The 14,523-nt window shown below is 33.8% G+C and overlaps 1 protein-coding gene across 1 annotated transcript in view; it reads right to left on the reverse strand.

Moving 5' to 3' along the window:
• Nucleotides 1-390: 390 nt before the first annotated feature.
• Nucleotides 391-14,523, reverse strand: part of LOC111736153 (OX-2 membrane glycoprotein-like) — a 28,542-nt gene continuing 14,409 nt past the window's right edge. The window contains 7 exon segments of the mRNA XM_023527666.1: nucleotides 391-651; nucleotides 2,506-2,639; nucleotides 7,733-7,899; nucleotides 7,901-7,961; nucleotides 7,964-8,026; nucleotides 8,732-9,057; nucleotides 13,057-13,138. Of these exon segments, the coding sequence (XP_023383434.1) occupies nucleotides 634-651; nucleotides 2,506-2,639; nucleotides 7,733-7,899; nucleotides 7,901-7,961; nucleotides 7,964-8,026; nucleotides 8,732-9,057; nucleotides 13,057-13,138 (851 nt within the window). The 3' untranslated portion in view covers nucleotides 391-633.

Genomic DNA, 14,523 nt, shown 5'->3' on the forward strand with positions numbered 1-14,523 from the left:
ATGAGGACTTCTTAAGTAAGACCTCATACTCACACTGTTAGGTGAAAATAGATGGATTTAACAATATTAAGTCATTAAAGACTTCTGCTCTTTCAATGATATAACTGAGAAATTTAAGAATGATGCCATGTAAGGAGAAATAATCAAGATCTAGTCTGTAAAGAATCTAGAATACAAAGAATTTCTGTGAATATAGGCAACCAACTGGAAATCACATGAAGATACAGATAAGAACTTCACAGAAGGGGAAACCTAAATAATTAACAAATATATGAAGACATGCTCATACTTATTAATAATCAGGAAAAAAAAACTACAAAGCAGCCATTCATTTGGTGATGGTGGGAGTGGCCTTGAATCAGAGGATGAATAGAAGTGTTCAAACACATTAGTATAACCTCATCTGAAACCGCCAGTTCATGAAACTGGATTATATAAACAAATCTTTGTTTCCATTTATTTAAAAAATGATACTTGCTGCTGCCAAATAGATGATTTAATATGGGACATTAAGTCGTACATTTAAAGTATACACAATGACAGCAAAAATCAACACACCTGCAAATTACCTGTGTGCAGAAGGAAAGTGGCTCATAAGTCTCTGTTTCAGGCCATCTCAGCTGGAGTATGGTTTCAAGTACATTCTCTGACCTAAGGATATAATAATATTGATGTATCCATAGTTGAATCTAACCCAAACACTTCTTACGACCTACACAGGACATTACAAAGCACTGCCATTATAAGAGTATGCTATGAATAAAAATTGGGAGATTCAGATTCAAATTCTCTTGAGAGATTGATCAAAATATCTTTTCAATGCTTAGTTTGGGATAAAAGTACACCAATACAGAATTTGCAAGTTATTTCTACTCTATAATAGTGAAAGTCATACTTCATGTTATCTTTTGGAGAACATACCCACTATACTCACAAATTTATATCTCTTGTCCTTATATGCTCTGTATTTCAAATTCATATATATAGATAATTGACATAGTCCCTTGGATTCAAATAGGCATTTGAAAATTGACATATTCAAAATAGAACCATCCATAGTTTGTTCTTCCTCTAATTTTTCCCATATTTGTAAAAGGTTCCTTCATCTATACCAAAAAGTTTAGAATCATCATGATAATTTTTCTCTTTCATTCTTTTTCTACATCTTATTCATCAGCACACCTTGTCATACTAAATATATTCTTAATCCTTCATTTCCCACTGCTACCATCCTAGTCCAGACCATTATTGATCCCCATCTTATCTTCATTATAGCAATCATCTCTTTAAAAATCTCCTTTCTTTCATTCTTGACTTGCAAGAAGCTCTATCCACACTCCAGCAAGAGAGATCTTTCTAAAGTATAAATGAAATCCTTGTACTCTCTTGTTTTAAATACTTCAGTGGACTGATATTGCAAATAGTAAAACACCCAAATCCCTTTCCAGGCCTTACCTTTTCTGGCTCCCATCTCTATTTCTAAATCATTGTTTTAGCTACCCTGATATTTTTTCCCCACCTTGGGACACACCAAACTCATTCCCTCCTTGGGGTTTACATGAACAGTTTTTTGTTTTTGTTTTGTCTAGAACAGTCTTCATCAAGAACTTCACTCACAACTTTTTTTTCACTCAGTTCTCAGTTTAAATGTCACCTCTTCAGAGAGACCACACAACATAAACTAGCCCCATAGGCTTTTTCAATTATATCATTCTGTTCTATATTCTAAATAGTACTTATTGCTACTCAATATTTTTTGTTGTCTGTCTCTGTCTCCCCTACTGAGAATAATGCATAGCAATGCATCAGCACTCCAGAAGTATTTGTTGAATAAATGAGTCTATATTTCTCATATTAGTCCTGTAGAGTAACACCACTTTCATCTTACTGTGGCTTTGTCAGGTAGATTAATTTCAAGCTTCCAATCTCAGCTTTTTCCACCACTTAGTGGATTTTCCATCCACTGATTGTCTGAAGTTCACAAGCTATCCCCTGTCAAAATCTGTCCTCGGAGTGGTTCCATAGAGTAGTGGTTAGTACGTATACTTTACACACAGAAGGTTTTGGGTTCGAGCCCCAGCAGAGCCCCAGCCCAGGAACCACCCCTATCCCCGGGTGCGCCAGGCCCCGGGTATGCCAGACCCCAGGCCTCAGGTGCATGGGAAGAGATGCCCTGCCTTCAGAGATCCAGTGCTTCAGGGGAGACAGCAACCTCCATAGGTCAAGGGTGGAAGTAGGGTGGGGGGGAATTAAAAAAAAGCTATCCTCAAGAAAGAATCTTAAACTCAATTTACCATAAGCATGAATTACTAACAGCTGACCTTTCTAATGATCTCAATTAGGGTATCAGTTGAACAAAGATAAATCTTTGACTGCAAGAATTACCAAGCATACGGAAAAGAGTTTTCATGATGTTTCTTTCCATGAAAAATTTTGACAGAGCTTTTGGAACAGGTTTTGTTTTGTTTTGTTTTTCATATTTGAAACTAACCATATATTACCCACCTTCTCTATTATAGATGGGTAGAAACACGACTTATTTTTTCTTTCTCTGAACAATATGAATGATAAAGCAAGTACATAGAAAATTATGAGTGTAACAACTATAGACAGCCAAATATAAGAAAAACCAGAAGTACCTGAAAAACACAAACCAGAAACATATTCTTTATAACTATGCTTCTTTTCTATATACCATACTGCCATTATGGTACCTTTAAACCGCAATGCTCTTTTGATACACAACTGCTTTGTTGACATTGAAATGGATATTTTAAGATTATTTGCCAAATTCTATTTTACAAATGAACATACTAATGCATATTCAAATCGAAGGGAGATATTTCATATTATCCTACCACTCTTAAGAATAAAAAAAGATATAACCACCTAAATATTCACCTAGATATAACCACCTGAAAATGTTTACTCAAAATATAATGTAGGCACTTGATAAAATATTACCCAATTACTAAAGTGGAATTTCCAAAGAGTGTGTAATAATCTCTGAAAATAAATTTATAATAATAATTATTAGCATTTAAGATTAATGTTCTAAGCAATGTAATAAGCATTTTACAAGGATTATTTACATCAACTGAGTGCAATTATCACATACAAATGGGAATTTTGCCCAAAGATACAAGTGATTAGGTGGCAAAACTAGGAAGCAAATTCAGTTCTGCCTGACTCCAGAGCCCGCACTCTTAAAAAAGCAAATTGTAAAATTTTAAGAATCAATACGTTTACTGTAGATATTTTGACCACAGTGTTCCTAAAATGTGTTACTGTAGTTCCCCCTTATCTGCGATTTTGCTTTTTGTGGCCTGTTATCAGAGATCAAATGCAGTCTGAAAATATTACATGGAAATTTCCAGACATAAATAATTTATAAGTGTTAAATTGTGCATCATTCTGAGTAGCAAGATGAAATCTCATGCCATCTGACTTTTTTTCGCTCCATCCCTCTCCATCCTCACCAGAGCTGTGAATTATCCCGTTGTCCAGCTTTTCCAACACTCATTCGCTCCTTGTCCATTAGTTACTTAGTAGCCACCTAGATTATAAGATCAACCGTCATAGTATCTCAGAGCTTGTGTTCAAGTAACTCTTAATTTTACTTAATAATGGCCTCAAAGTGCAAGAGAGTGATGATGGCAATTCAAATATGCCAAAGAAAAGCCATAAGGTGCTTCCTTCAAATGAAAAGGTAAATTCTCAACTTAATAAGAAAAGGAAAAAATCATCATATGCTGAAGTTTCTAAGAGCTATAGTAAGAATCAATCTTCTATCTATGAATTGTGAAAAAGGAAGTCTGTGCTAGTTTTGCTGTCGCACCTCAAACTGCAACAGTTACAGCCATAGTGCATGATAAGTGCTTATATATTTTGAGAGAGACCATATTCACATAACTTTTATTACAGAACATTGTTATAATGATCTATTTTATTATTAGTTGTTGTTAATCTCTTGCTGTGCCTAATTTATAAATTAAACTTTATTATAGGTATGTATGTTTTTCAGTTGAGGAACTTTGTACCATTTATATTTAACTGTTCAACCATCACTGTATCTCAGTTTCTAATTCTAGATTGATTTTTTTAAATGAGATACTACATAGCTTATTCAAATTGGGTGAAGGAGGCTTCCTGGGAAAAATCTGGCACTGAAATGTGAACACAGCCCTGAAGTCAATAACAACAAACCAGAGGGGAAAAAAGCTCTATACAAGATTTCCTCAGAATCAGGGATTTATGTCCCAAATACTTTTTACGAAGTTAAACAAGAGATAATCTTCTTTTGAATTAAAGTTTCAGAGGCTTTGTTAGTCTGCTCTTGATAATGTTCAAATTATATTCCCTTATTTATATTAGGTTTAACCTAATATACTTATATTAAGTTTAACCTTATAAAATTATTTATTTTATTTAAAAAAATGAATGAATGTTATCAATATCACATGTCTTAATATTATTACATGAACAGCTATTGAAAGAACTCTTAATGGTTGACTTCAATGATTATCTGCTGAATTAAACAAATGGTAACAGTGCCACATACAGTGACTGCTATGGTTGTTGGTTAGCCCTCAAAAGAGACAAACTAATGCAACAAACACTTGAGATTAATAAAAATTAGACAAAAGAGAAAGATAAGCTTGAGGGGAAAATTACTTTATTTCCTGTGAAAATAAATGGGTACTATTAACACCAGAAAATTAATAGGTACCATTGGACAACTTATATCATTATCTGTGATATGATGGTGTGGTATTATCATGGATTAATAGGTAAGCAGGATTCACCCACCGCTAATACTGCAAAACTTATTCTGCAGTATTCACCCAAACATAAAGAGATCCAGAGATTGGGGGGAAATGCTAGAATGAGAGTAAAATTTCTGTCTTTCTTAAGGAGGAAGATATCTTCTGGAAGAAGAGATTGAAACCATAGCTGAAAGATAAACAGGATCCCTTTTCTATTGCCATAGAAAATATCTAAAACTATGTGATGAGTGGGAAACTGTGTTTTCTTGCACTCTGAACAACAGAGTCAAAGCACATTAATTTCAGAATATGGTGACAAGAGCCCTGCTGACAAAGAAGCTATGGAAATACAATGGTAAAAGATGAAAAGGTGACAGCCAGTATAAAATTGGATATTAAGTGAAGGCTTCAATTCCAGCAATAATATAGGTGGTTTGGGACCAATCCTCCTTCTGAGAACATGAAGAAAACTTGAACAAATTATTGTTAAAATATTTTATAAGACATTAAAGAGCTACCAAATCATTAAGAATTTGTAGAGCCAAGGTCCAGTGAAAATGGGAAGCCAAGAAAAACAAGTCTAATATTTGGATACATTTTTTTCCCCTAACAAGTGTGTTAATTATTAAAGTGAAAGTCAGAGTTGAGATGCTGAGAAGCTGAACAGAAATTTCAGCAGCCAAATATGGCTTGAATAATAAAAAACTTGTGGTAAGAGCTTGCCAGAAACAAAGGGTGCTGGTATCCATCCCAGGCTTAAAACTGGAACTCCAAATAGTTTAACTCTAGGAAGTAAGAGTGAACAAGAAATAGACTTACTTTTCAAGGACTAACATCTATTTCAAATTATCTCAGTCTATAATTGAATTAAGGCAAAATAAACCACACAAAGCAAAAGTTTATCAGGAGGAAGATAAAATCATCTACCACAAAAGACCACATATTATATGACTCCATTTGTAAAATGTGCAGAATAGGTAAATCTATAGAGACAAAAAGCATACTTGTGGTTTCCTAAAGCTAAAAATATAGGGGTTTAGAGGGTATGGCTGAAGGGTACGGACTTTCTTTTTGGAGTAATAAAAATGTTCTACCGTTGATTTGCTGATGGCTGCATGAACTTTGCGAATATACTAAAATGATCAAATTATACATCTTAAATGCATGAATTGTACAGTACATAAATTATATATCAATAAAGCTATGACAAAAAAATTCAGAGCCTCAATCATCTTTGCAATATTTTATATACCAGATATAACACTAGGTCAAAAATTAATAATACATAAAAACTCAACACTGGCTGGAAACTAGGTCAAAAATTAATAATACATAAAAACTCAACACTGGCTGGAAACTATGATAAAAAATATATATATATATATAATAGAAAGAGACCCAGAAAAGACTCAGATATTAGAATTCTACCTTACAGAATTTAAAATAGATAAAATTTAATTATTTTACATATCTAATGTACTTGTAATTAGAGTCCCAGAAAAAAATGAGAGGGAATGTGGCAGAAGCAATATTTGAAGGGATGATAGCCAAAATTTTTCCAAAACTGATAAAGGATATTAATCTACAGATTCAAAAATCTTGTGAAAAACACAAACAAGAGAAATACAAAAAATGCAACATCAAGGCACATAATAACAAAACTGTAAAACAAATACGAGAAGAAAATCTTAAAAGTAGCAGAGGGGAGAGGAGTGGTACATTTCTTTTAAAAGACCATCAATAAAACTGACAGATATTTTTTCAACAGAATTAATGAAAGTCAAAAGTCAATAGAATACCATTGTCAAAGCGATACAGAAAAAATAAACTACCAAACTGGAATTAGAAATTCCATAAAAATGTTCTACAAAAATGCAAGCATGACCAAAAGATTAAAAGAATTGATTATTCGTACACCTGCATGAGAGAAAAAAAAAAAACTCTTTGGGCAGGAGAGAAATAAAAATTTGAACATGGATAAAGATGAAAAAATAACAGAAAAGTAAACCTAAAGGAATATTTCTATAAATAAAAGGAAAAACAACAATATATTTTGACATTTAAATATATAAACAATTAAAATGCACAAAAACTATTGCCAAAGGGTGAGAGTTGATATATGCTCATTGCATTATCTGGGAAGTAGTAGAAGTACTAAATGAATATAAATTTTAATAAGTCAAGGATGTATGTTATAATCTTCAAGTCAATCACTTAAATAAGGGTAGAGAAATGTATAGTTAACAAATTAATGGGTGGGGATAAAATAACAATAAATAATCTAAAAGAATTCAGGAAGAGAAAGGGTCAGAACAGATCAGATAATATAAACAGTAAGGTGAAATTTTAAAACCCAAATATATCAGTATTTACACTAAATATATAGAGACTAAATGCTCTAGTTTTAAAGAATATTAGGTGGAACATGAAAAAATTAAGTTTTATAGGAAATTATATTATTTAAATTCCTTAGGAAAATCATATCCTGTTTAATTATGGCTTTGAAACAGAAGACACAGTTGGCAGAGCTTGGGAAGAAGGTGGGCAAAGAGAAGTAGGCAGCTAAGAGAGACTTTCTATGTGGACAAAACAAAAAAAGAGGTTTAATTGTGCTGCTGAAAGTTGCAGAGGTAAGCATCAAAGCATCAAAAGAATTATACTGAGAGGAAAAATTATATTGAGAAGAGGAAAAGTTGAAGGAGGTGTAAATGAGTCTAATCTTCATTGACTATGGCAGAAATTCAGTGGAAAGCATGTAGGGGACAACAATTAAAAATATGCAATATAAGAACAGTTACCCCTGGAAGCAGGGTTGGGTTAGAGAACATCTTCCTTATTTAATTCATTTAACCACGCATGTGTACTAAATTGATTTACAGTTTTAAAACTAGATGACTACACAAACACTTCTGATAGTGAATTTTAAAGAGAATTATTTTTCCTTGTTAATTATTACTTCTACTTACATTCTTGTTTGACTGGCAGAGGAACAATCTTCTCTTTGTTCCTTAGAGGATGATTCATGTGCACAATCAGGTATTGAAGTCTTAGGGATCTCACAGTCTCCAAGGAGATGTTATACATTTTAGTGATAGTCGCTGTGCCATTTGGGCTCTGAGCAAGGTATTCCTCCTGGATTAATCAAGACTTGTGATGGGAAAAGAGATATTTGAGGAGCAGGTTTTCCCATGACTAAGTAAATCCAAGGAAGTCTTCAGAGCCAAGATTAGACTGGAGTTCAGTTTTTAATTCAGATATAGCTGAGGCAAAAATGAAACAAAATTAAATATAAAAATGTCATACCAGATTTCAATGGTGAATTTCCCAAAATTTTTATATGAAACCAAAATGTTGAAAAATGTCTCTCTCAGATACCTCTCCTCACATTTGACAAAACCTCATGATTCCATTTCTTATACACACTACCCTCTGATTTGAGAGGAACAATAGGTATCTCCACTTTCATTCAACCTTAAGATTACATTATATAACCCTCAATACTTTAAATTTATAGCAGCATAATGAAGGAACACTGTGACACTATCACTATCCCTTCAATATTTTGTTAATTTGAAGATTGGGAAATTATTATTTTCTTAGAGTCTCCTTATTTCCTTTTTCTCCGTCTTTACTGTCTCTTTTCCTTTTCCTTGCTTTTCCCAATGAAAATCCTTATGTGGTTCATAGATTTTACCCACTGGATTAAAGTCAGTGCAGTATAGCGCAAAAGAGTTAGATGACAAAGCATAAGAACTAAACACTATATACGATTTTACACTACATGAAAATGGGCAAGTTATGTAACCATTAGTGGCTTCCAGTTATTTTTTTAAATCTGTATAATAAAGGATTTGGCCTGGATGACCTCTATTATAGTCATTTCTTCTCTAACATTCTTTCTCTGGACCATAACCTTCAAAGACCACAACCCCATGGTCTTGACTCTACATAAAACATTTATATACTTATAACTTTAAGACAGACTTGCCCTTCATGACTGCCATGTGGGAACACATCAAATAGACATTTATAGCAGGCTTCATTGTCAAATGTCACTCCACTGATAGTTATGAATGAGGAATTGGGTTCGATGACCTTACAGTGCAGCTGATTTATGTATGGTAGAAGAATCTTTTCTCCATATTTACTGTTATATGTGCCGATATTTTGTGGCAAAGAATCGTGGATTTTCTGCCAGGTAACCTGCAGAACATCAGCTAGAGTTGTTAAATTGTAGAAAATTGTCACATTTTCTCCCAATACAGCTGTCTCATTATTTTTGTGCTTTATCCTATGAAGAAAATCTGAAAATCAAACCCAGCGTGAATTAAGAGAAATGTACTTTCATACTACCTTGGACTTACCTCCATCATAGCACTTATCTCTCTGTCTTATAGTCATCTTTTTATTTGCTTCTCTTTCCCAGAAGGAAAAACAAAAAACAAAACAAAAAAACTCTCCTATCTTTTTCACCACTGCTATGCAGTTTCTAAAAGTGTTTCTAGCTTATATCACCTAATCAACAAATATTTATTAAGTGCAAAAATTAAAACAAATTAAAATTCATGAAATCAGTAACGTAATTTTGACGAATTTCAAGAGGCTGAGCATAAACTAGCTTGAAGGTGACAAACTCCTCAGGGCTCCAGTCTTAAGGAGGCACCAAATTCTGTAGGTTTTACTTACTATCAGGAACCCTACCAAGTTCTCATGCTGAAGAGCCAAGAAAAATCACCTCATGTCTTTGGCAAAGGTAAGTCTTTCATAAAAAAGACCTACTCTCCAGAGGAAAATATTTTACCAGAGCCTTTTTTCATGTAAATGGAAGAACAATGACTCAATTCCAGTTCCCTTTAGCTTTCCTATCTGATCTAAATTTGAGAAAAATGAAAATACACAGGCCCATTAAAAGAGTGAGATTTAACCATAGATTTTAAATTACTACCATACCATACCAGTAGGGCTCCAAATAATCTCTGTGGATTACAGCTGAAATTATTGCAAGGCTCAAACTCTAATAAGAAGTTCTTAGGGAAATTAAAAAATAACAAGGGGGGAGAAAACAAAAACTACAGGAATTTGAAGCTCTTAACACCTAGACCTACAACAAACAGTAAATACAACCCAACTCCTAGACAGATTAACATAAAACCTATGCTAAAGCTCTGTTTACCTTAGTTTCTATTACCTAAGGTACCATGTCTGCATTTCAACAAAAAATATAAAACTAAAAGCCAAGAATAAAAATAGTCTGAGGAGACAAAGCATCTAAGCCAGATTCAAATATAGTAGATTTTTAAATTATCAGACAGGGAATTAAAAATAACTATATTTAATATATTAAAAACTCTGATGGAAATTTGACACACACACAAGAACACATGAATAAGCAGAGATATGGAAACTTTGAACAAAATAAAAAAGAAAATGCTTAAGATATTAAAAGAAAACTATAGACCAATATCTCTTACGAATATAGATGCACATATCCTAAATAAAATATTAGCAAATTGAATTTTTTAAAAAGTATAAAATAATTACACACCACAATGAAATGAGATTTGTCCCAGGTGTGCAAATAGGTTCAACATTTGAAAATCAATTAATGTAATCCATCACATTACAGACTAAAAAAGAAAAGTCCTATGATCATGTCAATAGATGCAGAAAAAGCACCTGAGAAAATCCAACACCAATTCATGATAAAAATTCTCAGCAAACTAAGAATAGAAAGACCTTTCACCATATGATAAATAATGTTAACAAAAATACAGCTAGCATCATATTTTAATAGAGACTCAGAACTTTTACATTAAGATTAGGTACAAGGCAAAGATGCCCCTATTCATGACTCCTTTTCAACATACTGAAAGCTTCATAATGAAAGCTCTTCCAAATGCAATAAGGCAAGAAAAGGAAATAAAAAGTATACAGATTGGGAATGAAATCTGTCTTTGTTCAACGATGACATGATCACCTATGTAGAACATCTGAAAGAATCAACAGAAACTTCTGAGACTAATAAGTGATTATAGCTAGATTGTAGGATTGCAAGATTAATATACAAAAGTCAATCACTTTCTTATATATCAGCAATGAACAAGTGGAATTTGAAATTAAAAACACAATACCAGTTACATTAGCAGCCCCTCAAATGAAATACTTAGGTAAAAATTTAACAAAATATGAACAAGATCTGTATGAGGGAAACTACAAAACTCTGGTGAACAAAATCAAAGAATAAGTAAATGAGAGATGTTCCATGTTCATGGATAGGAAGATTTAATATTGTCAGGATACTAGTTCTTCCTAACTTGATCTGTAGATTCAATACAATATTAATCAAAATCCAAGCAAATTATTTTATGGATATTGACAAACTGATTCTAAAGTTTATGTAGACAGGTGAAAGATCCAGAATAATCAACCCAACATTGAAGGAAAACAAAATTGGAGGACTGACACTACTCAACTTCAAGGCTTACTATAAAGCTACAGTAATCAATGCAGTGCAGTGTAGTGCAAAAAAGTTAGCTGAGAAGGCAGAAGACCTAATTACTATGCTTGATTCTGCACTGTGTGAAAATAGGCAAGTTATGTAACCATTAGAGGTTTCCATTTTTTTCACCTGTGTAATAAAGGACTGGGCCTGGATGACCTCTATTATAGTCAATACAGTGTAGTATTGGCAAAAGAATAGACAAGTAAATCAATGGAAGGGAATAGAGAGTCCAGATATAGACCCGCACACATATAGTCAACTGATTTTTGAGAAAGCTGCAAAGGCAATGCAGTGGAGAAAAAAAGGTAGTCTTTTCAACAAAGGATCTTGCTGGGACAATTAAATGTCTGATTATTTTCCAAGGGCCACCATAACAAATTACCACAAATTTGGCCACTTAAATAATAGAACTTTTTTTTTTCACAGATCCAGAGGTCGGAAGTCCTAAATCAAGGTGTCAGTAGTGTTGTTTTTTTCTGGAGGCTCTAAGTGAAAATCTGTTCCATGCCTCTCTCCAGGCTTCTAGTGGTTGCCAGTAATCTTTGGCAGTCCTTGGTTTGTAAATACATCATTCCAATCTCTGCCTCTATTTTCACATGGTGTTCTCCTCTGTGTCTCTGTGTGTCTTATTCTCCTCTTATAAGGGTACCAGTCATTGGATTTAGGGCCTACCTTAACACAAGATGATTTTATCTTTACCTTAATTTCATCTTTAAGTTACATCCATAACAATTTTATCTGCAAAGATTATATTTCTAAATATGATCACATTCTGAGGTTATAGATCAACATGAATTTGGAGGGGGGGGGATACTATTCAAACTTCTACAACATCCATATGCTTAAACAATTAATACAGACACCTAATTAACTTTTACAAATATTAACTCAAAATGGATTATAGACATAAATGAAAAATGCAAAACTATAAAACTTCTAGAAGAAAATATAGGAGGAAATTTAGATGACCTTGGGTTTGGGGATGAGTTTATCAGATACAATATCCAAAGTATGATCCATGAATAAAAAATAAAAGATAAGTTGGACTTTATTTAACAACAACAACAAAAAAAACAATTTTGTTTGGGGACAAACAATGTAAAGATAATATGAATACAAGCCACAGATTGAAAGAAAATATCCGTAAAACACATACCTGATATAAATTTTTTTTTAGTCTTTTTAGGCTGCTATAACAAAATACCACAGACAGGGTAGCTTATAAATAACAGACATTTATTTCTTACAGTTCTGGAGGCTGAAAGTCCAAGACTAGGGTGCCAACATGGTTGAGTAAAGGTTCTCTTCTAAGTCAAAGACTTCTCACCTGGTAGAAGGGACTAGGAATTTCTGTGGATCTTTTATAAAAAGATTAATTCCATTCATAAGCGCTCCACTGTCATGACCTACTCACCTCTCAAAGGCCTCACCTAGTAATAGCATAACTTTTAGGGGTTAGAATTTCAATCTATGAGTTTGGGATATAAATATTAAAATTATAGCAGACTAGTACCAAAATATACAAAAAAGAAAAAGAAAAAGAAAAAATTTAATTAAATAACAGGCAAAAGATCTGAAGACATCTCACCAAAAAAGACACCTCACCAAATGGCAAATAAGCACATGAAAAGATGTACAAAATCTCTTGTCATTAAGAAACTGCAAATTAAAACAATAATGAGATTCTATTATATCCTTATTAGAATGGCTAGTTTTTTTGTTTTTGTTTTTTTTTTTAATTATAATAATGAATTTTGGTGAGGATGTGGACAAACACAGAGGTCATACCTTGGATCAGTCTCTCCTCCATACTCTGCCCCATTCTGTTCAGATCTTACAATCTCATGTGCCCCACTCTTTTTCGAGGTACCTGAGTGGTCAGCAAGGGGCTTTAATAACTAAGAGATAGTTTCTTCGGTTGACAAGTGACTGCATTGGAGACATAGTCCACAGCAAAAATATAGACACATGCAAGAAAGAAGAAAAATTAAGAGAAAGCAGTCCAAGTACTAGTAATATTTTTTTCTGCTTTTGCCATAGTACCTATCCCATGCCTTCTGGGGGCAACTAAAATATCTAATTCCAATGGTAAACCCATGTATGAGATTTGATCTAAGGGCTTTGATCTGTTTAACCAATATTTTTTGTTTTCTTGAAGGTGGAATGCTACTCTGTTCCCTAGTCCCATATGTATCTCTTTTTGACTAAAAGGTATGAGGGATAAAGGCATTGTGCTAAATGGGGTATAAATGTTCACTAGTACCCCAAAATTCCCACAAAAGCCTGTACCTCTTTCATATTTTTTGGTATGGGGTAGGCTTGTACTTTGTAGGACAGCCTCAGTAATAACACAGATCTTACCAAACATATGACTCCCAAGAACTTGACTGCAGTGCCGGGATCTTGAATTTTTTTTGGATTCACTCTCCATCTCCTTTCCTGTAGGTGGTCAGCAAGGCCTGCAGTATTTTCTGCAGTAAATGTAAATCTTCACGGGTTAACATATGTCATCAAGGTAATGGGCCCATTTCATTGGGGTCAGAAAAGAAAACAGTGACAAATCCTGGGCCACCAATTCATGGCATATGATGGGGATATATAGATAGCTTTGAGAAAGCAATTGGAAAGTCCACTGTGGCTCCTCCCAGGTAAAGGCAAATTAATCTTGAGGCTCAACACCTGGGATGTTTGCTAAAAAAAAGGGGTTGGCCAGGTCCAGCACTGCATGGTACATTCTCATAGCCAAATTATCTACTATAATGGAAATTATTAGGTACAGTACATGAATGGGTATCACTGCCTCATTTAGCTCTCTATAATTTATTGTCATTTCTTACGAGCTGTCTGGCTTTTTTACTGACCACACTGGGTTGTTAAAGGCATGGTGTGCAAGGTACACAATGCCCACAGCGGGGAGCCCTTAGATGGTTTTCTTTATTTCCTTATATCCTCCAGGTAACCAATAATAATTTAACTGTCACCACTCTCTCTGGTGGTGGTAAACTAACCAACTCCCAATTGGCTTTGCCTTCAGTACTGATTTGATTATTTGTACTCAAAGGCAGACTTCCCCAGTAGGGGTTCACAAAGTCTGGCCTCGGAAGATGCTGATGCCCAGTATCTTTCCAGGACTTGGGAGATGAAGACCTCGTTCTCTCAATGAAGGAAAGTGAGTGCCCAATTTGCAGAAATAAGGAAACTTTTCTGACTATTACACTTTGGACTCCATAGCCATCTATAACACTGAGGGGGGCA

The sequence above is a fragment of the Pteropus vampyrus genome, unplaced genomic scaffold (assembly GCF_000151845.1).
Source record: "Pteropus vampyrus isolate Shadow unplaced genomic scaffold, Pvam_2.0 Scaffold1, whole genome shotgun sequence".
NCBI classification, from domain to species: Eukaryota; Metazoa; Chordata; class Mammalia; order Chiroptera; family Pteropodidae; genus Pteropus; species Pteropus vampyrus.